Genomic DNA, 25,141 nt, shown 5'->3' with positions numbered 1-25,141 from the left:
CGGCGGCGGGGGTCCCTTCGGGCGATGGCGGGCTGGCGTGGGCCGAAGGCCGATCGGGGACGGCCGGTCATCCCTCCCCTGCCCCTGGCCGCGCGTCTCGGCCCTTCGCCTGCCGTGAAGCCCGTCGGCCGTCAAGGCCTCGAACGGCGTTTGCGATCGTCAGAAGAGGTGTGTGGGGGGGGGTTGCCCGGAGAGAGCCCGCCGCTTCCCGGGAGCGGCCCCGTGGGGCTGAGGAGACGGGGGCGAGGTCGCGGGGCCGCCTGAGGGGCGGTGCGGGGAGCAGAGCTGCCTCCCCCGCAGCCGCGGTGTGTACTTGCACGGGGTTGGGGGATGGGGGGGTTCGTAACGTCAGTGTCGCAGGTGTGGCCCGCGTCGCGTGATTTTATTTTCAAATGCCTCTTTTTCGAAATCCCTTCTTCAGCAAGATGCTGCCAACCACGTCAGTTAATTCTCGGAGCCAGGGCAACGGTGCGCTGAGTCCCAGAGATGCTGCGAGGCACACAGCTGGGGCAAAACGCTACAAGTACCTGCGGAGGCTCTTCCACTTCCGACAGATGGACTTCGAGTTTGCTCTTTGGCAGATGCTTTACCTGTTTACTTCACCACAGAGGGTTTATAGGAACTTTCACTACAGAAAACAGACGAAGGACCAATGGGCAAGAGATGATCCTGCTTTCTTAGTGCTTCTCAGTATCTGGCTCTGCGGTGAGTGCAGGGGAATAGCATAAAAGAGAGGGAGGGAGAGTTTAGGGATGAACATTCCTGGCCCCCCTAATCTCACACACACACACACACACACAAAAAGGACAAAAAATCCACATGGATTATCTTTTAATCAAAGTAGCATACAAGAAATTTAAGGTGAAAACTAGAAAACAGAGGAGGCGTAACTAATGCTAATAGTCCTGAATGAACCTCTCTATTGCAACGCATTTTCTGTTGCATTTCAAACTACATAGTTCTTTGTAACTTTACAGACAGGAATAAAAACCTATGCCACACAGCAGTGCTTTAGTTAAAAAATACCGAACATTTCCTTCTTCTGAACATTACGGAAAAAATACTGTTTTTACAATAAAGACCCTGGTGAGATTCTGTATATTGCAGAATTAAGCTATAAACACAGTGTCTCATGTAATTTTTTGATTGAATTGAAAACGCAGTAAGAAGCATTATTCTAGTCTTCTGTTACGTAGCACGTTGCTGTTAGTAATATCAAAACTGTTAACTCTGCAATGAAAGTATGTATCACCACACACATGATTTGGGTCACAAGGAGCTTTTATAACACAAAGAATATTCTATTGTGGCATTGTGTGAATTCTTTAAAAATAGTTTGCGCGGAGTAATACAATTTGCTGTTATATCATTAAGCCCAAGTACAGATGAGTGTTCTCCAATCTGTGAAAGGGATTACATTATGAATAAATTGCATTATACCTAGTCTTTGGTGAAAAAAATTGAGCTGTCGGACTGAAAATCTTGTGGAGAAAAATAATAAGGAAACTGGAGATTTTGTAACAGTATACTCAAAACCCATACTGGTTTAAGATCTCATGCTTTCTTTTCCACAGCTAACTTCAATAATCTTTTTCTCCCTTCAGTGTCTACTGTAGGATTTGGATTTGTGCTGGACATGGGTTTTTTTGAAACAATAAAGCTGCTACTTTGGGTTGTATTCATAGACTGTGTAGGCGTTGGCCTCCTGATTGCAACTCTAATGTGGTAAGTAGTGATGTCTGAAACTGAGTTCAGTATTGCTGTTTGGATACAGGATAGTCCTCTGCTGTTTGCAAGACACTTGGTTCTCTGTTTGGGGCAAAATTATAAAGTATGTATTGACTATAGGTTTTGTGCTGTTGGGGTAACTGTTTCAAAATGTTGCTTTAAAAAAGAACACATCTTTTTCTTTACTATTTCCTGCAAAAGATGAGTGTTCAGAAAGTCTGGATTATGATGAGCATTTTGGCTTGTTTTCTTCTTGAGCTGGTTAATCTTCAGCAATTATGCTAAATAAAAAATGTGGTGATCAAAAAATTCTTCATTCCTTATTTTGGTTGAACAGCTTAAGTAATGTAAGCCTGAGGATGATTATGTTTAAGTAGGGCAATATACAATTGGCCCATGCTTCTTGCTGAAGATTTTAGCTGTTTCCACTACAAGCAATGTCTGTTCTATTTCACGCATGTTGGCTGTGTTGCTTCGGTGGTAGTCGCTGCCAGTCTTAGCCTGAAACATCCAGAGGCTTACAGAAGGGGAGAGGCAATAGCGAGTCAGTTTATAGCTTAGGCATCAGCACATTAGAGATGTGTTCTGTGCCAGCAAGGGAACCACGGGAAGTCACTGTTTCTGCACTATGGCAAGGGGAGGGCACCAAAGAAAGAATTTTTATTTTACCAAGAACTTAAGGAAGCAAGGGTACTTAAAAGAGTTCTTAGCAATGGAGCTGACAAACTGATGCCGATCGGAAAAGGGGTAGATTCCTTTCAAACAGTGACCTTGGGAACTCCCACTTCTAATTGCAAAATTTAGGATGGGGCACATAAAAGAACTGTAGCTGATAGATGAAAGATAGAGTCAGATAGAGAGTCTGACCTACTCTCCTGCCTGGGACAGCAACTCATAAATTGCTCAGGGAAGAGCATATCGTAATGCTTTCCCCTGCCATCCTCCAGCAATCTGTGATTCAGGATGCAGTCTCCTGACCCAGACAAACTTCAGCATCTGCTGATTTTCCTCTGTCCTGTAGTCGGCTTCCTGCAGGCCTCAATACCACTTGCCTGGCTCCAATTCGGTCCAAGTCTCTTCTTCCAGTGCAGGCTCACCTTTTTGTTTTCAAAAGCTCCCCCCATTCCTAATGAGTCTAAACCCCTTCTTGCTTTCACCTTGCACACAGGCTCTGCCTCTTTCCGACCCTGCACTTAGCGCAAAGAGCATGTCAGAGGAAGCTACCATGAATGCTCTGGTATCTAAAGTCTTACTTCTGAGTGTATATTGACTTCTTGTTCCTCCTCTAAAGGGGATGTCTGTCAGTGGAACTTCAGCTGAAGAAAACGAAGTCTCGAGGCTTGTTCCGTAGTCTGTAACACCAGGCAGTGCGTCTTCCATTAGCGCTTGTTTTCAGTAAGGAGAATGGGCTCATCTTAAGAGTGCTAGCCTGCTCTCTTTCTGTCCTCGCAGTGTGCCACTTCTGTAGGGGTGAAATAAACCATTTCTGTGCGAGAGGTACTGATCATGTACAAGCACTTTTCTGAAGTCATCTGTGTGAGTGTGTACAAACAAAAATGGCATGCTGCCTGAGAACTTGTAACTGCATCGATAAAATTGTAACACTGATCTTTAAAAAAAAAAAAAAAAAAAAAATTGTTTCTGTATTACCAGCAGTGTATTTCAACTGCCTGTTGAATGCAAGGGTTGTAATTACAGTTTTAACAAAAATGTTTTAATGATAAGTCTGGTCTGCATAATTCTTGCATGTTTTTCTCCCATATAGCAGAAACTTTGTCAGGTTAGAGAGTTAGGATTGCTTCTGGCTTACTATCTATCTCAAACCAATGTTTTGTCAGTCAGCTTTATAGATTCACATTAACAACATTCTTAAATATCTTTTCATGTAGGTTCATTTCTAATAAGTACTTGGTGAAGCAGCAGAACAGAGACTATGATGTGGAGTGGGGATATGCCTTTGATGTTCATCTGAATGCTTTCTATCCACTTCTAGTCATTTTGCATTTTATCCAGCTGTTTTTCATCAACTGTAAGTAGAATATTTTGTGCTCTCTGCTTCAAAATCATGCTCTGTCAAAACAGCTGAGAGTAGTTGTCTCTTGCAGATGTCATCATATCTGATTCTGTCATTGGGTATTTTGTTGGGAATACATTATGGCTGATTGCAATCGGCTATTACATCTATGTGACATTTCTAGGATACAGTGGTGAGTAACAGCAACTTCTTTTTTCTTTGTTTGACTAAAATCAAGGGCACGATTTCAACCTATTAATTTGATCTTAGTCTATTCATTTGTAAAGCAGAGGCTCAGCTGGCTGTTGAAGTAATTCCTTCTTTGTGGTAAAAGAAGTTTGATAGAAATTTGCTAATCCATGTTTCCAGCTGGGTGGACATCTTAACCAAAGAATTTGTATTCTTCACCATACCAACTTCCCTTCTTGTATTAGACCTGTAGCACTGCAACTTGGTTTTCTTCTTCCTCTGTAAATCCACTTCAAAGTGTTCACCTTGAATAAAAATGCTGTAGTGAGTTTAAGATTGGAGTTTTAGGTAAAACAGTTTCCCAGGGCATTACCTATACCAGTTATCAAGTACTCTTTAATCTGTGATAATGGTAGGACTAGTAGGGCAGAGATGACAAACCCACCCCTCTGAGAAGGCTGGCAGAGCAGTACTATTTTTTTCTTGCTATCTATCTGTCTTCCCCCAAGGCCATGCTACAGGAAGCACCTTTTTTTGAAAGAGCACTGCTTTATACTTGCTTCCATTGTTGCTTCTGTTTCAGCATTGCCCTTTTTGAAGAACACAGCTATTCTTTTGTATCCATTTGCACTTCTCATCATGCTCTATTTGATCTCACTGGCATGTGGATGGAACTTCACCAAGATGCTTTGTTCCTTTTATAAATACAGAGTGAAATAAAACCAGGACTTCATGTATCTAATGTTTATTTTGTTTTTATCTTAGCTGTCTTGACAGTAAAGAAGTTAAGAACATTTTGTAAATGGTTGTAAATTTCTCTTTATTGTAGATAATTGTGTAAAAAAGTTTGAAGTGTCCTTTTTTTATTAAAATATTTACAACAGTAAACATGTTAGCAATTTTGTTCAAATACTTCGCAGTACATTCCTAAAAACAAGTTACTTGTACATCTCTGTAGCTTAAATTTAACAAGTCTATTTAGCATAACTCTTACTGCAGGTATTTTGCACGTACTGGCATAAGCTCTACATTATGAGGGTTTTAAGTGACACCAAAAAGCAGTTTTATGTAAGAATAATATTGGAATACCTTGCCTTGGGACTGCGTGGAAGTACAGATCTTAGTAGTGTTGCGATGGTAAAGCAACAACTGACTGTAGATACAGAACTGTTCCCTCCTTTTATGAAAGAAATTGAGAACAGATTTATTTTAATGACCACTTCAAATATACATGGACAACTCCGGCACACAGAAGAAACAGTGATGAAAGGCACAATTAACATGACCCATATCAGGTTTCCAAATATAGCAGCAAGTTTTTAAACCCGATCTCTAGAAGTCCAGTAGGTATTACTACATCCACCAGTATGAGTGGCAGGTCAATGAACATGGAAGGAAAGTACAAGTTGAGCCTGTAGCAAGTCCACAAGGCAGGAGTACAAACTGTCACAGACAATACCTTCTGGAAAATGAAGATAATGACTCTCCAAAGCAGCGTTCAATATGAAAGATGATTCTGCTAGGATTTGGTTTCCAAAACAACGCAAGAGTAAACTGGTTACAGTAAGACTCAATACTAGAATTTGATCTCTAAGGAAAAACTGTATTTATCTTAAAATACCAAATATGCTGGCAGTGCATCTTACAGTACTGTGTGTTTCAGCCACTGTTAAGGCGTGAAGAGAATTATGTTCCCCTCTCAGCAGATGCTGAGCAACGTTCCCCTTTTAACAAGGAAAGCACTGAACTGCTGGATCCATGGAAGGCAAAGGATTCCAGTCAGGACCTGCTCCCACCCTGCCTAACAGCACGAGCTCCTGTCCTGCAGGCAGCTGCAGCCTAACTGCACCCCTTTTCCCTAACAGGAATCCTAGCACCAGTGATCACCCACTTCAGTTCAACAGTAAAAACATGTCATATTTAGTGCCCTATGGTGCAATACCATTGAAATCAATGAAGGACTCGGGGCCTGTGTACCTTCCCTTTAGAGATACCAAATTTTGTCCCCTGGAAAGAAGGCTTCACTGTTCTCAAAATTGAGCTGCTTTAAGTTCTAGCAGCTCACTGTTTACAGCAGAAATCAGCAAAACCCTTAAAGAGACCACTAAGGTCAGAAAAGTGACACTCTCAAAGACTAATTCATCAGGTCTGTATGGGGTGTGTTTCTTACATCAGCAATCAATGCTAGCCTGAAAACACCAGTTGTCTAATAACCTTTCAGCATTATGCTGGTGATTGTAAAGATGACTGAAAAACAAAAGGGTTCTTTTCCATTTCTACTACAGTTACTTTAGCTTTTTCAGAATGCATCCTTCCTAGTAAGAACAAATACAGAACCTAGGGTTAATTTATTTCAGGGGAGCAAGGTTTAAAGAGATTTAATTCTTTTTTTCCCCCCACAAGACTAAAATAGTATTTTCCAAGTTGGAAGCAAACTACAAATTACTACAATACTTCATCTGGAGCTAATATTTCCAACAAAAAATAGAGATTACCAAAATGATAATACACTTGGAAAAAAATGAAGAAAAAATGTTACACAGTTCAATTTTGCCAAAGACTCCATGCTCCAGCCCATTCAAGGAATCATGTATCACATGGGCAAAGTATAAATTGCTTTGCTCTAAGCTGACTGAAGGTATTTAAAAACTGCTTTTGAAACAGCTAGACAAGAAGCAACATACAGAAGAGTCCAGTCTTTTATTGGTCCATGAATCACAGCTTTATCTGTTTGAATTTTTCTAAGCCATCTTTCAGTTAAGAAAAAACAAATGTATCTATAGGAATATTTTCTATCAATGCAAATACATGGTTGAGTTGCCTGCAAAAGCACAAAGCCTTATACAGTGCTTTAGAAACACTCTTTAATTCAAAAAATAAAAAGTGCTAATTTGGGATCATGTCCTGTTCACATTATTTACAGTTTTCAGTAGGACTACCCACTGAATGAGCAAAGCAAGATTATACTGATAGTCTTGTATTTCCTTGGTCCAGAGCAATCCTGATCAGCTCAGAAAAGCCAGTGCTTGTATCAGCCAGGCTGTTTGGCATCCAGTATGAGAAGTTAAGAATAATTTGCCCAGATAATGAAGGTTTCTGGTAATGCCTTTGGTTTTACAAAAGTTCTCTTTTCTGAAGCTTTAACAGCATCAGAAGGAGCTAACAGGATCATAGAACAATGCAGTTTATTTTGAAACACTTTCCATTATTTGATTACTGTAAGAGTCAGTGGCCTAGAGGGGATTTTTAAGGCCACAACAAAAATAACTTGGAACTAAATACATGTAGGAAAAACCTCCCCAAAATCAGGTAATAGGTTTAAGATGCTGAGAACTCTTGTGGTAATACTGTAACTTAGACTGGGATGAGTAAGAGACACCAGCCCCTTGGGAGCATACCCAGTCATAAACAGTGCCTGAGCATAATGACTGTTGAGCCAAACAGCCAAAGCAGTCTTATTTCACCATAATTCCAGGAAGGAGACCTGCACCACTTTAGCCTGACTTGAGGATTGGAATTTGAAAGGTAGACAGCCCAAAATAGCTTTATGCAGAAATAACTAGATAGAAAATCTTTTCCCTGCTTTTTCTATTTCAGCAAAACTTCCAAGCAAATTTGCAGAACTATCTGATTACACCAGGTCTGAATTTACCTGAATCTATGAAACGTAATTTGTATTAATGTGGCACGTTTATTTAGAGAGCGTATAAGCTCAGGAACATTTAAAGTGTTAAAGCAGCCAAGAGTATTTCCAATTCCTTCTAGTACAATGTAATAAAAATACAACAATCTTTAGGAAAAAAAAAAAACAACACGTATTTTACCAAGCACTAGTTAATTTGTTGTCTTTGATAAATTTAATCTCAACAGTTTTGAAAACTAAATATCGTGTTAACCAGAGTCCTGCAATCAATGTGGTAAGGTGTCTTTATATTTAAATATATTAGCAATGATTCATCTTAACTACTGTGAAACATCAGGAACAGTGATGCTTTGAGAATAAGCACACAGCTTTCTGAAATAAGTAGTACTGGTAAACTTTTGAACTCATGGAAAAAGATGAAAGTCACTGTCAGCAAAACTACTTCTATTAAAAAACTGCAATATCTAACATTTCTGCAATCTAAATTGTAATAAATAGCTATAGTTTACATACTTGCATCATTCGTTCACAGGCACAGCTGAGAAGAAAACCTAAATACTTTCTTAGACCTTTGCTAGCTAATATGTGATAAAAAGCCATTGCATGGCAATAATTTGATGGCATGGCATTATACATACAACGAAGTGGGCTGCGGCACCAGAATAGGCTAGATTCATACAGGATTCTGAGCGTATTCACCCACATTCCTAAATCCAAGAATAAACTCCATTTGTGAGGCCAGTGCTTAGCTTATGCCCACAGTCTCTATTGACAAGACAAGCTTTCCAAGTTACATTTTATTTACACCATCTGATACAATCAGAAATAAGTAAACAAGGCCTGCCTTGTTTCTAATTTTCTTCAACTTCGAAACAGAAGGTCTTACCTCTGTGTACAAATCTTGTCTTCCCTGTGCCCCAGACAACATAGCTAAACCAAAATGACTATGGTCTGTAGAAGTAGTTAAGCTCTTAAACTTGAATATTGCTGAACTGTCACAGCTACAACACAATTTTCCACCAAGGGAGAAGAAAAGACAGGTTGGCTCTATATCCCAGTGGTGATGGCTTGCAGTGCTGGAGAGTCAGGTTTAGGCTCCTGCTCCTTTTAAGTATGTAATGAAAAAGAGGCCAAATCTGTTAGTCGAACTTCCATGCTGGAGATACAAATTCAAGATCCCCACTCTAGATCAGGGACCTCGCAACAGGTTTTGTGCATCTGTGCCCTGACCACAAAGATGTCAGGGATAACGGAGGGGTTTTTCTCCAGGGAAAACTGGGGCTGGCTTTCGAGATGTCAGTTAAAGGAGGTTGGTTCACAGCACAGCTGAGAATCCCCAAGCCAGAATAGATGCCTCCCTCCAGTGTCAATCAGGTACTTCGTTCCTATTACAGAGAAATCTCTGCCTCTCCCTGACCATTTCTGACTGGGTAACTTAAATCTTCCCATGCTGGTGTCCTTACAAATAAGCACCTAAGCAGAAGGACTCAAGAGCAGCGGCAGCATTAGTACTGCAACAATTCCACTCTGGATTTAATCCAAACCGCTTTCTGTTCCTGACCAAGTTTCTGATTCATTTAAGATCACTGTTGTTTCCCTTGAAACGAAAAGGCAGGGTACTAACTTGAGGCCAAATTCAGTTCCTATTAAAAGTTAGTGCGAGTTACTATGCCCATCGATAAAGGAGTCAAATTGAAACCTTGTTCTTGAACAACGGAAGAAAATAAACCATAACTACTCACTGTAATGTATCTAAAATAAACACTGCAATAACAGAACTTTTAAAAAAGGAGACCTCTCTAGATCAAATGTATCTGATTACTATTAATTCTTTTGATAAAAGGTAACCTCTCTCACTCCAAAGCAAAGCCAGAGAATGAGTTTTTTCAGTACAGAAAATGAATTTGTCCAGGCTAGGAAATGTCTACAAAGATTTTTTAGAAAGAACTGTTTGGAATTGAAAAAACTCCTCTAAAATGCAATGGATTCAATCTAAAATCACTGCAGATTTAGTACATAATATGAAACAAGACATTTCAGCATGCTCTTTATGTGGCTACAAACTGTACATAGTGGAATTTCATAGCCCCAAAGAATAATGCTCTTCAGAACTCTGTTAATGCCTCTGAACATCATTCAGATTCTGTGTACAAAACTACATAATTTAGAAACTTAATCTAGTTTTTTTAAACATGGCAGTATATTTGAAATATGGTATTAATTTATGTTTGCATCTTCAAAGAAAAATGTAGAAAGATAACTTAAACTAGAGAATTCATAAAAAAAACTATATCAATTTAAAATTTTACTGCATAAAAATATGTACTTTTCAAATTATTTTAATAAATTAAATATCCCTAACATTTTTAATATATATCCCTGACAGTCTATAAAAGAGGGTTCTTGTTATAGAAAATAAATGGAACTCCGAAAGTACCCCCTTCATAAAACATATTTAACAATAATTATATTTTTTTCTTCTTCTTCAAGGAATGTAACAATATGTACAACTTCTCTATATTACTATACTATCAAAATAGTACAGGTTAAGCGTAGCAGGGTTCTGTAACCATAAGATGGTAAAGTCACATTAAAGTGGAGGACAACTTAAGCCTCAGACGAACATTATCAGTGTGGAGCATCAGTTTCTGGATGGATCAGATAAGAAGGGGTAAGTACAATCTTCTCATCTACAGTAGATTTCACAAGAGGTAGAGTTCAAGTGAAAATGAAAGAAATCTGGAATAAGGTGCATGCTCAGTATTTTTGATTTGTGACTTGCTAAGGACGCCAGATTTTATAGGAAAAGTTTTCAAGGATTCTTTCTTTTTCCTCTAAAGCTGAGTTCCATGATCAATTTGTAATCTTTTTAATATGAATCTGAAATAGAGAATCAGAAAAAAAGAAGTCATGTTTCTCGGTAATAAGAGGTAACTGTTTTCAGTGTTAGCCAAAATTTTGAGCTTCAACACACTGACAGAATGAAGAAATCTCACATTTACCAGTTTTATTTTTAAAAGGTTATACCACCTCTCACCTCATTCAGAATTGCCCAAACTGCTGAATTTTGTATCACTGAAAGGCGGAATGATGAAATAGGGTTTAGGCTGGGGTCAACTGTTCCTTCAGCTATACCATTTTCAAATTTCCCTGCAAAATAAGCAAAAGTATATCTTCAATTAACTCCTGTTCAACAAACTAAAGTACAAAATCTGTGTCCAGAAAAATGTATCTATAATATCACAACTCAGAGGTGAAACCTGTTGCTGGTGTCTATAGGGTTGACTGGTATCATTCCTGAAACAAACGACAGCCAGCGATTTTAGGTATCAGATTCAGCTTTGCAGCAGCAAATAAGATGGGATGTATCATCAGAGTACACCAATCTGAACAGGATTATACGTAAGAATAAAAACTTTGGAACTGTCTAAGGGGTTGAGCACCTCACACTCTGGGAAGATTTCAGCACAGATTTTCATTTAATATGGAACTAAACATGAAGCCCCTGACTTACGTGTTTTCAAGGAGGATTAAGGACAAGGGATATCATTCATGCTTAACATATTCCTATTTAAAGGATCTTCAATTTTATTAGGATGAATAAGAATCCAGTTTAAAAGCCCAGTTAGACTTTACACTTAAAATATATACACAGCAACTGCAATTCATTAAGATGAAAAAACTTGCTTTCATGGTAACAGGGGTGCCCAACCTATGTCCAGCAAGCTAAATGCAATCCATGAGTAAAATTTCTCTTCCTTGACAACAGACACCTTCCCCAACAGCCGCTTGGCTATGGAAATGCCAATCTCATCCCATGACAAGACAGCTGATTGTCTGTAGGGTGGGTTCAAATCCAGGCCAAGCACAACAGCTCACACAGAGGCACTTGTCACAGGACAGAAGAGGTGATCTTATACAACCTGGAAATGCCTCTACAATAATCTGGGTGATCAATCCTGGCACAGAAGTTGGATGTAGCTGCACTACAATGAAGAGTGTCAGGCTAGATCTTTGTTTAGTACATCTGTCTTAGAAAAAAATTTGGAAACAATATTAAGTAAAGCCTACAAGGTCACATAACCAAAAATGAATGATCAAAACTCAGTTTTAGGTTTGGTTTGGTTTTAATGAAAATGTCTTAACTGTTGCAATAGTAATAATACACATTTCTTTCCACTGTGACATACCTATCCTGAAGTAACCATCCTCTAAGCGTTTGTCTTTGGTTTCTTTGCTTAATACCAGTTCTTCATTCTAGAACAACAAAGCATAAATGAGATAATTTATTTTGACATATGACTTTGCCAGGGAAAGACAAATGTGTGTGCACTCTTGTTATATATTCAGCATCCATCTTTTCTAAATAATTATGAACCAGCCTAGAACAGTTATTTATAGCCTTAGACAAGCCAACGCAAAAAAAAAAGAAAAAGCAGCAGTGTTCCAGAACTGAATAGTATTTGGCTTCAAAGTAGAAAAAAGAAGTACTTTAAGTGCCCCACGTAACTTGCATGGTAACTGCCACGTGAACAGAATACATAGCAGATACTGGCATATACAGTAGAAGAAAAGCAAAGGCAGGATCTTGCCACCTTTTCCTACGGTTCAGCCAGAGAACTCTCTCAGGACAAATGAAATTTACAGCTAACTTTTTGATGTATGAATTTGGGCGAGATGAAAAGCCATCAGACCAGTGAGGGAAGCATTGCAATTGTCACTGCCTCACTAAAAAGTGATGGGTATCAATAAGCTTCTTTAATAAGCACAGAAAAATTAAATTGTAGACCAGAGCTTCAAAAACAGCTGGAAAATTACAACCAGGATCACATGATCCAATACTAAAAGACCCACTGTAGGAATTCCCTAGGAATCAATTAAAAATGCTTGACAAAACAGGAGATTAAATACATCAGCTTTTTTTCTTTTTTAATTCCTACTTTTAAGGGAGAAAAGCTGAAAAAGGGGTGGGGTTTTTTGGCTTGGAAGGCATTTTGGAGGATGGGTGGGGTTTTTTTTGTTTTAGTTTCGTTTTGGGGGGTTGGGGTTTTTTTTAGTGTGTTGCTTGAGTCCCAGACAAATCCAGTCTGGGGGCACTCTGGTTTTTAAGGGTTGGTTTTTTTTGTTTTCCCAAATTCTGCTTAGGAGGATCAGTGTTGAAGTAGTTGAATGGCCTTCCAGCTCCATGGAGTGCATGGTAGAGAAACAGTTCCCTCAGGAGTGTACCTATCATTCTGCAGCTGCTGTCCTCACATTGGTGACATTTTCTTCTGACACCAATGGCTTAGGAACAGGCCAGATGCAGAATTTCCAGTTTACCTTTCTACAAATTGTGTCAATAGCAATAGAAGCTCAGTAGCATTACTTCCTTAAGGGATGCTCCAGTTTGAGGGACATCTCACAGCCGAGTATAGCCAAAAAAGAGATGCTTGATGCACATTTTTTCTTACTATCTTGTGCATTCTTGTGGTATCAGATGAAATGAGGGCTGCTGCTGTTTTTGTGGTTGAATATATTTCCAAAGGTCTTGAGAAACAAAACCCATAAGTCTTATAATATGATATAATATCCCACAATATGATATAATACCACACATATCATGTTGTATAATTAGAACCAAACTGACAAACTTCTTTTTAGGGGTGGAGGTGGTCAGAATTTCCTATTTTTACTCACTCCTAGGAAGGCAGACTGCAAGAATGGAGAAGTGAACTCCTCCATGATCATTTACTTTTTTTTTTCTTTTTTTTTTTTTTTAAAGAAAGGAAGGAGAAAAAGAAAAGAGATTCAGCGTATAGTAATTTAGGCACAGGCTTCAAGATACCCACACCAGGTGTATAGGAGAAGATATGAACCCTTTGCTATTTTAATACTAAATAAAATAAACTTGTCTGAAGTAATATCTTAATCCTCTCACAGAGTTTTGTGATATAAATGGTTAGCTATATTATCTAATTGAGGAAAAAGAACCCCTACCATCTGGCTTCAAGCAAGAATATACTTTAGATAATGTAGTTCCCTCCTGAGGAAAAAAACCCCTCAGACTGATTTATGGGGGGTGGGGGGTGGGGTGTAATCAGGAGAATGGAACACATTTGGTTTAAGAGTCTAGATATTTCAGTATCTAAGTAAAGTTTGGATGTGTGTCAATTCCTAAACCAAGACTTTTTTACTAAGTCAAAAAGCAGATTAACTTAGCTTTCACATTTTCCAAAATACACAGAAGAGGGAAGATTGTTTATTTTTTTGTTCTCAATAGTAGCAGTGAATTGGGAGAAAATGAGCTTGTTCACCTCCAAATCACCAACAGTACTTGTAGCAGACTGCACTCTGAATGAACATCTGAATAGTTACAACAGTTTTCTGTTAATAGATCCAATTAAAAAAAGAAAAAGTATGGGAGCATCAGAGCATAATCCTACAGTTAAAAAAAAGGAGCATTCATGTCTCTCTCACCCTGTTAAAAAAGTCAATAAAATTAAGAGGTTTTGCTTTTATCCTGTACTGGAGAAAACACAAATCAATAAATTCATACCTGAAAAGGCAAAACTTCCACAGTTGTGTTTAGAAGTATGTCTCCTGGATGCTCTGGATTGCCACTGTGAAACAAGTACCTATAAATGAAAAGGGAAAAATAAAACAGTCTACACGCATCAGTCAGAATTAGCTAAGTTACTATCTTACATGTTAATAGTCAGATTACAGATGTTAGAATGATAAACGTAACTTTTATACTGGACCTACATCAGCTGGTGATAAGAAATGAAAGATGGTTTCACATACAACAGTAATTGAAAGGGCTAAAGTTTTGCATCTTTTAAAGATTAGCTGGGCGATATTTTATGTAGAAAGGTAGTTTCCATAATCTGATCTTGACAGATTGCATTATACAAAGTAGTCATTATTGCCTGGCACGCACTGGCATCACCTCCAGAAGCAGGAGCCTTGCCTTCCCTCAGCCTCTCCCCATCGCTCCCCACCATGGCACTCTCTCCTTGTGCCCACAGGATGAATTCTGCAGATCCATTCTGAACCAGTTCTGGGAACCTAACAAAGTCAACATTTTGCCAGGCCAGTTTTCCCCAGGAATTCCCAATCCATACCCTTAATGTTACTTGAATTCAAACTTCTATTCCAAAGACAGATTTTTTTTTTTTTTTAAACAAAAGCATATTTTTTTTGACATGTATACACACACGGAAAAGGACCTTTTATACCTGTACAAAGTCCCCGTTACCCTCATTCAGTTGTGCATTTAATGAAATTTCTCTTTTTTTTTTAAATGGGACAGAGTAAGTATGTTTAAAACTGTATCAAAACCATCCCTACACATATCAAGCAGTGACGTGCAAGTGTTTGAATTCTAGCTGCCCACTCTCAAACAGCTTTTGCAGTACTACTCACGTGTAGATAATGTTACCAAAGACACAGTTTAATTCCCCTTTCTTTATATAGAACACAAACTTCATATTCTTTTGAATACGCATTATGTAAACAAGTAACAATATTTTTTACCACTAGGTGGTATCAATGCTTGAAAAATTGTTCATTACTTACCATTTTTTCTAGTGAACCACAGAGTTTATTCAGATTACTGTCAAAAACTACCTAGATATTACACCTACTCAGATGCCACTTTTAACAAGCCTATTTTACTTTTAATACATTTAAATGAATATGTAAAAATCTATCAACACATTTCAAACATTTCTTCAATTGGAACTCAGAGAAATTAACAGTAAGCACCATCTTTGACATTAAATACATCACCAGCCAGGGCCAAAATTAGTTCAGAAATTATCACTTGATTAAAATTACAAACATTAGCTCAATCTGCAATCTATTAAGACATAACTGGAGATGTAAATTCCAGTTTGTCTTTATCCAGTATGTCTGAAGCCAGATAAGTACTTGCTATTAATCCATACTCCATAGCTACAAGACAAGTAGAAGAAAACAGAGCTCTCTGACCCTGACTTAGAAATGTCTGTGATCCCAAAATGGTAGAAGTAATTAAAAAAATAATATATACACACACATATATATATAACATTTCTTTTATCAAGGCTTATAAAAGAAGTAAAACCACACACTGTCATATAAGAAAGCTACATTGATTTTTTTTGCACTGGTTTCCCCCCTGTAGTTTAATGTAAAGGTTAGTCAATTCTAAAGTATGCAAGCTACCTAAAACATCCACAGTTCTTCCAAGAAGAATCTTGTGACTTTTTCTAAACATCAGTGACATCCAAAAAACCCCAAAGATTTAATTATCCTTTCTAGGAGGATGCCTTTATTATATGTTTCAATAATAAGCCAAACAAAACTCTTGGCGAAGCTGACTAGCAGACTAAAAGTATACTCTGCTGTCTTCTGACCTAGCAGATCTAACTTGCCATCCTTCAGTCTGTCAGATATCCTAATCGTTACTGGGAATTTTTCTCTTGAAAACACTGAAAATTCTAAGGAGACATTTTAAAATGCAAGTGATCAAGCACTCACAGCTAAGGTGCTGCCATCAAATGCTCCAACCAAACTAGAGAGACACTGCTTTTCCTTAGTGCTTTCTAGTTCACAAATCTTATTTCTGAGAATACACACCTAAAGAGCCACAAAGAAACTCCTCATGATCTGTGATTATGGTGCTCTCAATTAATGATAATGGGTTTGGGATGTTTGGGTGAGGTTTTTGGGGGGAGGCGGGAAGGGGAGTAGTGGTGGTGGTGGGTTATTTTTTTGTTTGTTTGTGGTTTTTTAGTGGGGGTGTTATTTATTTACTTGGGGTTTCGTTGGTTGGTTTTAAAAACAATCCTGCAACCATAGCCAACCATTTCTCCTACTGTGCTATTAACTTTTGAAACCGAAGTGTGGTTTCCTCCCCCCAGCAGTTACCACTCCATTAGGGCAATACACTCAAAAGTTCGGACAAAGCCAAAATAATTTACGGATGTAATGAATAAATCCAGATTTCCATGTAATCAAACCCACTTTTTTAGTATGTTTTCTACAGCTATCTGTCTACCCATATGCACACACATATATAACACATGCATATGTCATATCTAATTTAAAATTATGTTTAGAAAGGAAGGGGTATTTTTATAATTGAGCCTTGCTTGAATAATTGACAGGTAACACCTACTTCGACATAAAAAGTTACACAGATTAAAACCAGAAGTATGAATACACATACACAGTCAATTCACATCTATGAGGAATCTTTTGCTTCAAAACAGAATTTACAAATAAGAAAATTTAGTTTGAAATGAAATTTAATTTACAAACAAACAGATACTCTACAGCTCCTAAAATAAGTGTCATTAGCTATTCTTTTGTAAAACTTGCCTTCCTGTCATACTGATAAATCATAAGTTTTCAAGGTTTTCAGACTATGACAGGTATTCCTCAATACAGATACTGAAAGACTCAGAAGTAGCCATGCTTTTGTCTGCAAATTTATTCTGACATCTGTCCTGGGATTTATATATGACAGTCCGTGTAAACAGTAAAAACATGCTTTTTTTCTTCCTAGTTAACTAACATTTTTCTTAGGATGGAATCATTAAGATATTCCTGCCTACTTGCTGCTTAAACATAACACCTTCTGAACCAGTCTTTCAAATTAAAATTCTGAAAACCATAGATCTCTAAATATAGTAATCCCAAACAAACACAAATTCACCTAAAGTTAAAAAAAAAACCAAAAAACAGCACCATTACCTCATAGAATATTAATTCACAGCTTTTTTTATTACAAAACACAAACATGGGTGCATTTGGACATTCTTGATGAAAGTAATCAGAGAAAAGTAACTTTAACTTATGACTGGTAAATGAAATAGTAATGTGTCTGAATCTTAGAGAAACTTTTCCACTGGCAGTGTCTTTTTAAAGAGTCACAGGTCAAAGATAGTAACTAGCTACAGTAAATATTCAACAACACAGACAACCTCCTCTCTGCCAGAAGTAACTAAACATATGAACTTACATACATTCTGCTCATGACCTCAGTGTAGTATGAGAGTAATAGAGGATACTAAACATTAACACCTCATGTGGCATAAAAAATTACACAAAATTTCAAGAGCACTGAAGGTTTAAAAAACAAAACAACAACAAAAAAAAAAAACACCAAAAAAACCAGAGCAAAGTCAAAGCTGCAAAGAAAACTTCAGTTTCCATATTCAGTGACTTTAGTACCCAAGTTGAGGGTTTGACTTCTTGCCATTTTTATACACCTATAAAATCAAGCCAATTGGAGGGGGAAAAAAAACAACAATAAGCTGAAACAAACGTTCATACACATCCTAACACACAAAGAGAGGGTAGGGCAGAGGCATAATTATCATTAAGACACTGACAAAAGATATGATTAGTTTGCCAATGCAGTTAACTATTATGGTACTTTAAAAGCCCACACTCAGATTCAGAACTCCCCCAGCAGTGAGCACCTGGAAAGAGTCTTATCTTTTATAACATCCCCGAAAAGATGTGTATAAATTAATATAAATATACTAATCTGCACTGTTAGCTTTAATATTCTTCTTTGAATAGCTAAACTTTTCCATCACCTATACTTTCAAAAAAAAAAAAAATCAACTACATGCACCTCCTTACCCTCCTCCTATTTTGCTTATGAAGGGAATGTATCCCTTCTTTCCCTCACATCAAAGCATATTTAGGCCCAGAAAATGTTATTCTCTCTATTACCTAATTTGTTTTCTTTTAGGCATTAAAAAAATCTGTCTTACTGTCTTTTATTTAAATAAATAGAAGTCCCAATGATTTTTTTTATATATATAGAAGTGTGATTCTATGCATTTTCTGTTTTGTTGAGCAATTAAAAATTAGAACAGAACACACAATAACTATCAGTAAATTATGTCAGCTTTATAAAAGGAAATAATATATAAGAATTCTTTAAAAAGCACAGTTCACATCTACTATCAACATATTTGGGTTTTGTTTTGAAGGAAACAAAAGACATCTCACTTGATGCTAAACACAAATATTCTAAGAATCTATTTATGAACGCATCAAATCCTTTTCTCTACATATCCTCCTTACGTCTCTTTTTAGCAATTTGATATATTTTAGTATATCCCATTTTCAGAAAAGGAAAAGAGGTACGAAGGCAGAGAGGAAATGCCTCCTTCCATGTCTGAACAAATTATCCATAGCAACATGCAGCATAACAGTTTTTAATTCTGCACAACATGAATTTCTATAAAAGCGACATTCAGTCAGCAAATTTTTGGCTCTCTACAGATGCCATCATCCACTGCAAGAGTCATTATTCACCAATTCTATCCAGTATTTTTGATCACTGGATGCAAATATGGTAAAAGAAATCCAATTTACCTCCTCTCTGTCATTTTCCCAGAATCCTCATTAGGAAATGTTATTTTACTGTCACTGGAAACCGGTATTAACCATGCATTATTTCCGCATGCAAAACACATACGGAAGATGAATAATTTCTTTTCCCTCTCTCAATCTCAATTTCTTCTTCTATCCTTTATGCCTCTTATCCACTCTTTTGCAAAAATTGCTTATACTTCAAAAAAAAGCCTAATTCCTCAAGTCAATATATATACACCCACCAAGTATTCACAATAGGTAAGCAATCTAACGGAAGCTTCTCCATCTTGTTATAGTTCCCAATTTGTGGAAAGAAACCCAAAGAAACCACACCAAAACAAGCCCATTAACTTCTATGCAAAAAGCCTGTTAAGATTTCATTTTCTCTGCCAAACCCAGCCAGTCTAATTGTCCACATATAAACTGGGCTGCATGTTTGAGAGCTGCAAGGGATAAATTCCCCGTTTTTGCAGTAAGTGCCAAACCAGCACACCAACAGGAGAGAACTTTCTCATGTTTGTCAAAGGATCACAAAGTAGCCTGACTGAAGAGGTGATGGGGGGATTTTGGGGAGTGGTCTGAGTCTTTTTTATCCAACATACACCTAAGAAATTAATTTTCTCACAACACTTTAAAAGTCAACCTCAATCTTTTGATAAGGTTTGTCATACCATTTCCTAGCTTTCTTCAACTGCGCACTACGTGTAGAAGGCATTTAGCTGGGTAAGAAAATACCATTCCCAGGTCTACACTTGCTTTGTTTCCCAGTGAGGACTATGAGATCAGCTTTCTAAACCCTGCACTGTGCTCTCTGGAGTATGCACACATCAACTGTAACAGAAAAGAGTTTGGCATTAATTTAATTTTAACTATTTTTAATTTTTCATTTTGGCCATGGTTTGGTTTTTTTGGTGTTTTGTGATTGGGGTTTTTTGGTTTGCTTGGGTTTTTTGTTGTTTTTTTAAGGGAAGGACTGTTGTCTGTCCTGAAATCTCTGCTCTTTATGGAATTGACTCATTTTTCCACCACATCAATATTAGTTAAAAGGCCCTTATGTTCTTTTGCAAGGTTACTTCTGCTGAATTTTAATCCGATGAAATGTAGAAAGGCTTTGGGGTTTTTTGGGGTTTTTTTAATATGTGTGTGTTTGTGTGTATGTGCACATAAACATTATTTTTCCCCCCAGCTTAATTCTCCAGAAGCACAGATAACAACTTCATTCAATTTTCTTCAACACAGGCATTTGCCACCATTTGAGATGCACTTGGGTATACAACCTCGTCCCAGGCTGGCAAGATGCAATTATGACGTCTCAGAGACTCAAGCCCTTCTGTAAATCAGGTGAAGTATTTTAGGGTATCTCAAGTGGCATTAGACATCTAACATTTAGACAACAGCATTAAGCCTCTAAGATTTCCCGCTAAGAACTGTAAACCCAGGAACACTGCCAAATACACAAATCTTGAATATTAGTGCCATTAAGGAGGAAGCAGCATGTCCTTGGCTCAGGCGGCTCTTTTCTTCTGTCTCTGATCCACACTTTGGGTTTTTTTCCCCTTTTCATATGAAGTTCTTGCCTCATTGTTATGGGCAGAGTTCCATGCCTGGAGCAAACAGCATCAGTGGCTGGGAGCCTGCCTGCCAAACCCCCACTGTCAATGCATCCATTTGAGGATGTTCTACTCATTAGTACAGAAGCTTATGTAAACACAGAAAACAAAGTCCTCAAATTCTCCTTTTTATATACACTAAAAATATTGTCCCACCTGAAATATACTGACAAACACCAAAACATTTAATATAATAAATTAAGAGACTTTCAAATACTTGCTATCAACTGACACCACCATTAAAGCTTAATAACATGAAGGTGTTAAACTGTAATAACCTATATTATATCTTTAGAATCAGAACAAAGATTATTTCTAAATCATACACTGCACATATATGGCTCTTCAGCTAAAATTGCCCAAGAAAGGTTGAATGTATTGCATTGCACTGAAGGAGAGCTGCTATGCTGAACAGTGATTATGAACAAAGGACAGCTTATATATCAGTCACGTTACTGCTGTACTAATCTAAAACCCAAACAATTTTGCAGTTCCCTACGTTTTAAGTGGTTGTTACTGCAAAAGCAAATGATGAGAAAGTTCCACTTTGCTACCAGTTTTGGAAAGCTGTTAGAAAGTATTTTTTTCCTTTGTAATACATTTGATCTTGTATCTCTCTACCCCCAGGAGGACTTGTACCCCATAGGATGGATAATTAACTACATTTTAGATACATACATGACCAACTGCTATAGAATCATAGAATCGTTTAGGTTGGAAAAGACCTTTAAGATCATCAAGTCTAACAGTAAACCTAACACTGCCAAGTCCACCACTAAACCATGTCCCTAAGCGCCACACCTACACGTCTTTTAAATACCTCCAGGGATGGTGACTGAACCACTTCCGTGGGCAGCCTGTTCCAATGCCCGACAACCCTTTCAGTGAAGAAATTTTTCCTAATATCCAGTCTAAACCTCCCCTGGTTCAACTTGAGGCCATTTCCTCTTGTCCTATTGCTTGTTACTTGGGAGAAGAGACCAACACCACCCTATGATACTTTTTTTTGGTAACTTTGTTGTACATTTAAAAAAAATTAAATTGCTTTTAAGTTTTCACTGCTAGAGAACCTGCTTTAAAAGCTGCATTTATTTTCCTTTACAATGAAGTAGTAGTAATAACAGGCAAGTAACTGTCACTTTTTCTGCAGGTATTTTTCAGCACTGTCACAACCATTTCAAAGCAAAGTAATGTATATGTTTAGTTACCAGGAGCCCAATAAGATACTGTTCACACTCAGTACATTGATTTTGTAGCTTAAATAGTCAAATATGTATTTCTTGCATGAGTGGGAATTCTATGTTGTAAGAAGATGCCAAGGGAAACATATGTGAGGTTAACATCACATGTTCCATGGGATTCCAGGGTCAGCAATATTGAAAATTAGATGATTAGTCTCAAATACTGCACATCCAGTATCTATGCCAATATCAGAACAAAAAGTAGTAAATGTAATCTACAAGCTGGTTTATCACAGTGTTAAGATTTCGGTTTAAAGCTAAAATTCCAGTCAGCAAGTTCAACCTCATCAAATCACTTTATTAATAATCAATGTCACATTAGAATGACTACGCAATGGCTTGCTATAAGAACACCACAACTATGGAGCAACTACAGAGTTAAAGGCAGTGCTGGGGGGAAGAAAAAAAAAACCAAACAACAAAACCAGACAAAAACCAAATACCCCACCCCCAAAACAAACTGCTAATCCTTTTGAAAATATGCAAAGTAACACTACCGAGCAGTTACATACAAGAAAGGATGAGTCTCATATTTTAAAAATATAAAGAAAATTTAGATATTTATACTGGTGAGGTTGGAGTGGGATTTGGGTTTTGGTGGTATTTGTTTTCCTTTCCACAGTATAAAATACATATTTGTCTTTTCCTGCAGCCTTTTTTTTTTTAATAAAGATCAGCATTTGAAAGCAATTTATACCGAAACAAACCTGAAGCCCTTTTTATAAATATCCATTCTAAATTCCTATTGCAGAAAAGCTGACGAGCGTAAACATAATCTAATTAAAACAGTCATAGGTTATGTGCTTCCAAGGCCTTCCTCGATGTAATTAGTGCACATGTTCTTTGAAAACAATATGTGATTTGTGTCAATCACACCTATAGGGAGGACTCTGAAACTTAAGCAGTCAAAAAGAGATGGTTGTGATGATGATGGACACCAGCATCACTTAAGTGCTGCAATGGAATGTCTTTCTGGGATGTGTTTTGTTTTTGTTTTTTTAAACCAGGATCACATTAAAAGTTTATTACTTCTGTTCAAGATTCCCTACTCATCTACCAATATTTCAGAGCTTTCTACATACAAAAACCCCTCAAACAAAACAATGTCTAAAGGCAAATGCTCTTCACAAGGAGCTGCTCAGTACAACATTCCTCACTGACATCTCTGAAGGAAAACAGTATCTTGCATCTCTTATTTGTAGTAAGGAAAATGAATTTACATTCAGTACTAGCATGAAAGTAGTAATAATGTATGCTTCATAAAGAAACTCTTAAATATAACTGTCAGTTTTAATAATTGTGTGCTTGGAACAACAGTGTACATACCAAAATAGCAAAGTAGATTTCAATAATTACATAACAACCTAAGGGAACAGAAATTCAGTATTTCTTATCTTTACAATGTAGGCTGTTTGAGCATTTAGAAAACAGTCCATCCATTTATTTAGGAAAAAAAAACCAAAGCAAAACCAAACCACACCTTAAACACTGCTGTGCAATTTATTTTTAAGAGGAAAGTCAGTGGATCTACTTTCATTCTCAAGGATATGCTACTAAAAGAGAGGTATGTATCTTCTTTTTGCAAAAACAAGAATGAGATCCTAGCTTAGTATTAAGGGACTTCAGTGTTATGGCTGGAGATCTTTTGCTTGGGAAAAAACTAAAAAGTTTCAGTACAAGAGCTGTTACTAAAATGAGCATTAGACAATTTCAATTTACACATCCCTGTTCTCCAGGTGTGGTTTAGAACAAGCACCATCTGTTTGAATGTTTAATATTCAGCAGGGATCTGCCAACCAGGTCTTGCACAAAATAGCCACAAATATTACTTTCTGCTCAGAGAAGTGAACTCAGTTCTCACTTTAAACTATTAACAGATCCTTGCCACTATTATCCCTGGCAATATTCTCAGATCTCAAAAATGAAATGTTTAAAGACTTAATGAAAGCTAATTACTGAACTGCTATACTCAGCAGAAAATTTAAATTGAGTTCAGCAAAACATTTGGCATGGAAAAATAAACTATAGGAACAAGTTAGTGCTCTGTCACAGTGTAACAGACCTGCCATTCAGTCAGTGTTGTGGTCAATATTTGCATTAAAAAACTTGTTTATCAGGAATTTATTATGGGAGTTAAACAGCTACACCTCAAACTGACTTGGCAGACAAAATTTTCTGTATATTCAAAGAGCTTTAAAAAAAAAAAAAGAAAAAAGGGAAAACCTGTCGCATCCCTTCAACAAACACAAGATGGCTCTCAAAAGTGTATTTTCTACTCTTAATTCCCACAATCAGATATATCGCCCCACCAGGGAAGTCCTCCTAATAATCAGTCCATTTTCCCTTTTCTGTGTTTCAATCCTTAAGTCACAGTTTTATTTTTGACTGCCTCAGCAGGCATCCTTGAAATATCAGGAAACATCATTGCTCTACTTAACTTCAGCAGCAGCAGATTTTGTTAGGTGAAGGTTAAGTACACAAACAAAACCAAGTCCCCAACAATTTGAAATTACAACATCTGTACCCCTAATCAGCCACTGACTTCAGCAAGGCAAAATACTGCATTTTTGAGGACACTGTGGCAATGAAGCTAAAATCATAATAAACTTCAAAATGGCTTACAACAACAGCTCAAACAAACTTTAGTCTGGATGGGTAGCACTTCCTTTGAGGAAACAACAGAATACAAGATTTCCCTTTCTTCTAAAACTAAAATGCATTTCTTCAATAAATAGAAATAACAACAACAACAAAAAATAATCGAATCATCCTCTACTGCTGGGACTGTTCTTAACACAGCAGGTAGACGTAACTACCTTAGGCCTAGCTACAATTTTTCAGGGCACATTAATGAACACTATCTTCCCACCTTTAGCACAGATAATTAGTACTTACTCATTCCCCCAATTCCCTCACCATTAAGGTAATACATATCAAATAATATTTTCTTCAGAACTGTGCATACCATTTTTTTAAGTAACAGTGCTGACCTATGACACTTGCTTGCAATGCTTCCCAAAATTGCCATTGTGCATTTGACTTGTCCTAAACCAACCAAGATCAACATTTGCTGCTCAGAGTCACCCTATTCTTACAGGGTAAATGCATATAATTCTTTTTAAAAAAAACAACAAAACCAAACACACAAATTGGACAACACTTACTTCATAACTTTGAAGAGGAAAATTTGATCAAAAAGAAATCAATGAATTCATACATCTGAGTTGAAAAATATGGGGTTTTTTTTAAACTATTGGCACAGCATAAAAAAAGATTCTGCCTTTAATCCAAGGAGGCATAGCAGTCATATTCCTCAACACATGTATCTTGGAAAACTAACCAGGAAAGTCTTTTA

The 25,141-nt window shown here is 37.3% G+C and overlaps 2 protein-coding genes across 6 annotated transcripts in view; one reads left to right on the top strand and one right to left on the bottom strand.

Annotated features, from left to right (window-relative positions):
- UNC50 (unc-50 homolog (C. elegans)) overlaps positions 1–25,141 on the top strand; it is a 31,901-nt gene that overhangs the window by 199 nt on the left and 6,561 nt on the right. Inside the window, exons 2-6 of one of the 3 annotated variants that reach the window (XM_010575752.1) lie at positions 422–705; positions 1,605–1,725; positions 3,618–3,757; positions 3,834–3,935; positions 20,175–20,276. In XM_010575752.1, the coding sequence (XP_010574054.1) occupies positions 426–705; positions 1,605–1,725; positions 3,618–3,757; positions 3,834–3,935; positions 20,175–20,276 (745 nt within the window). In that variant the 5' untranslated portion in view covers positions 422–425. Of the gene's footprint in view, positions 1–421; positions 706–1,604; positions 1,726–3,617; positions 3,758–3,833; positions 3,936–4,514; positions 4,814–20,174; positions 20,277–25,141 lie in introns of those variants that run through there. The other 2 variants (XM_010575751.1, XM_010575753.1) reach the window with 2 other exon arrangements.
- Positions 9,508–25,141, bottom strand: part of MGAT4A (mannosyl (alpha-1,3-)-glycoprotein beta-1,4-N-acetylglucosaminyltransferase, isozyme A) — a 79,622-nt gene continuing 63,988 nt past the window's right edge. For 2 of the 3 annotated variants that reach the window (XM_010575756.1, XM_010575755.1), the window contains 4 exons: positions 14,110–14,188; positions 11,765–11,831; positions 10,612–10,724; positions 9,516–10,454 (listed from right to left, as the gene is read on the bottom strand). In XM_010575756.1, the coding sequence (XP_010574058.1) occupies positions 10,428–10,454; positions 10,612–10,724; positions 11,765–11,831; positions 14,110–14,188 (286 nt within the window). In that variant the 3' untranslated portion in view covers positions 9,516–10,427. Of the gene's footprint in view, positions 10,455–10,611; positions 10,725–11,764; positions 11,832–14,109; positions 14,189–25,141 lie in introns of all 3 variants that reach the window. The other variant, XM_010575754.1, reaches the window with a different exon arrangement.

The sequence above is a fragment of the Haliaeetus leucocephalus genome, unplaced genomic scaffold, assembly GCF_000737465.1.
Source record: "Haliaeetus leucocephalus isolate CR32 unplaced genomic scaffold, Haliaeetus_leucocephalus-4.0 Scaffold495, whole genome shotgun sequence".
Taxonomy (NCBI): Eukaryota; Metazoa; Chordata; class Aves; order Accipitriformes; family Accipitridae; genus Haliaeetus; species Haliaeetus leucocephalus.
The sequence above is the reverse complement of the archived record's forward strand: the minus strand, read 5'-3'. Positions and strand labels throughout refer to the sequence as shown.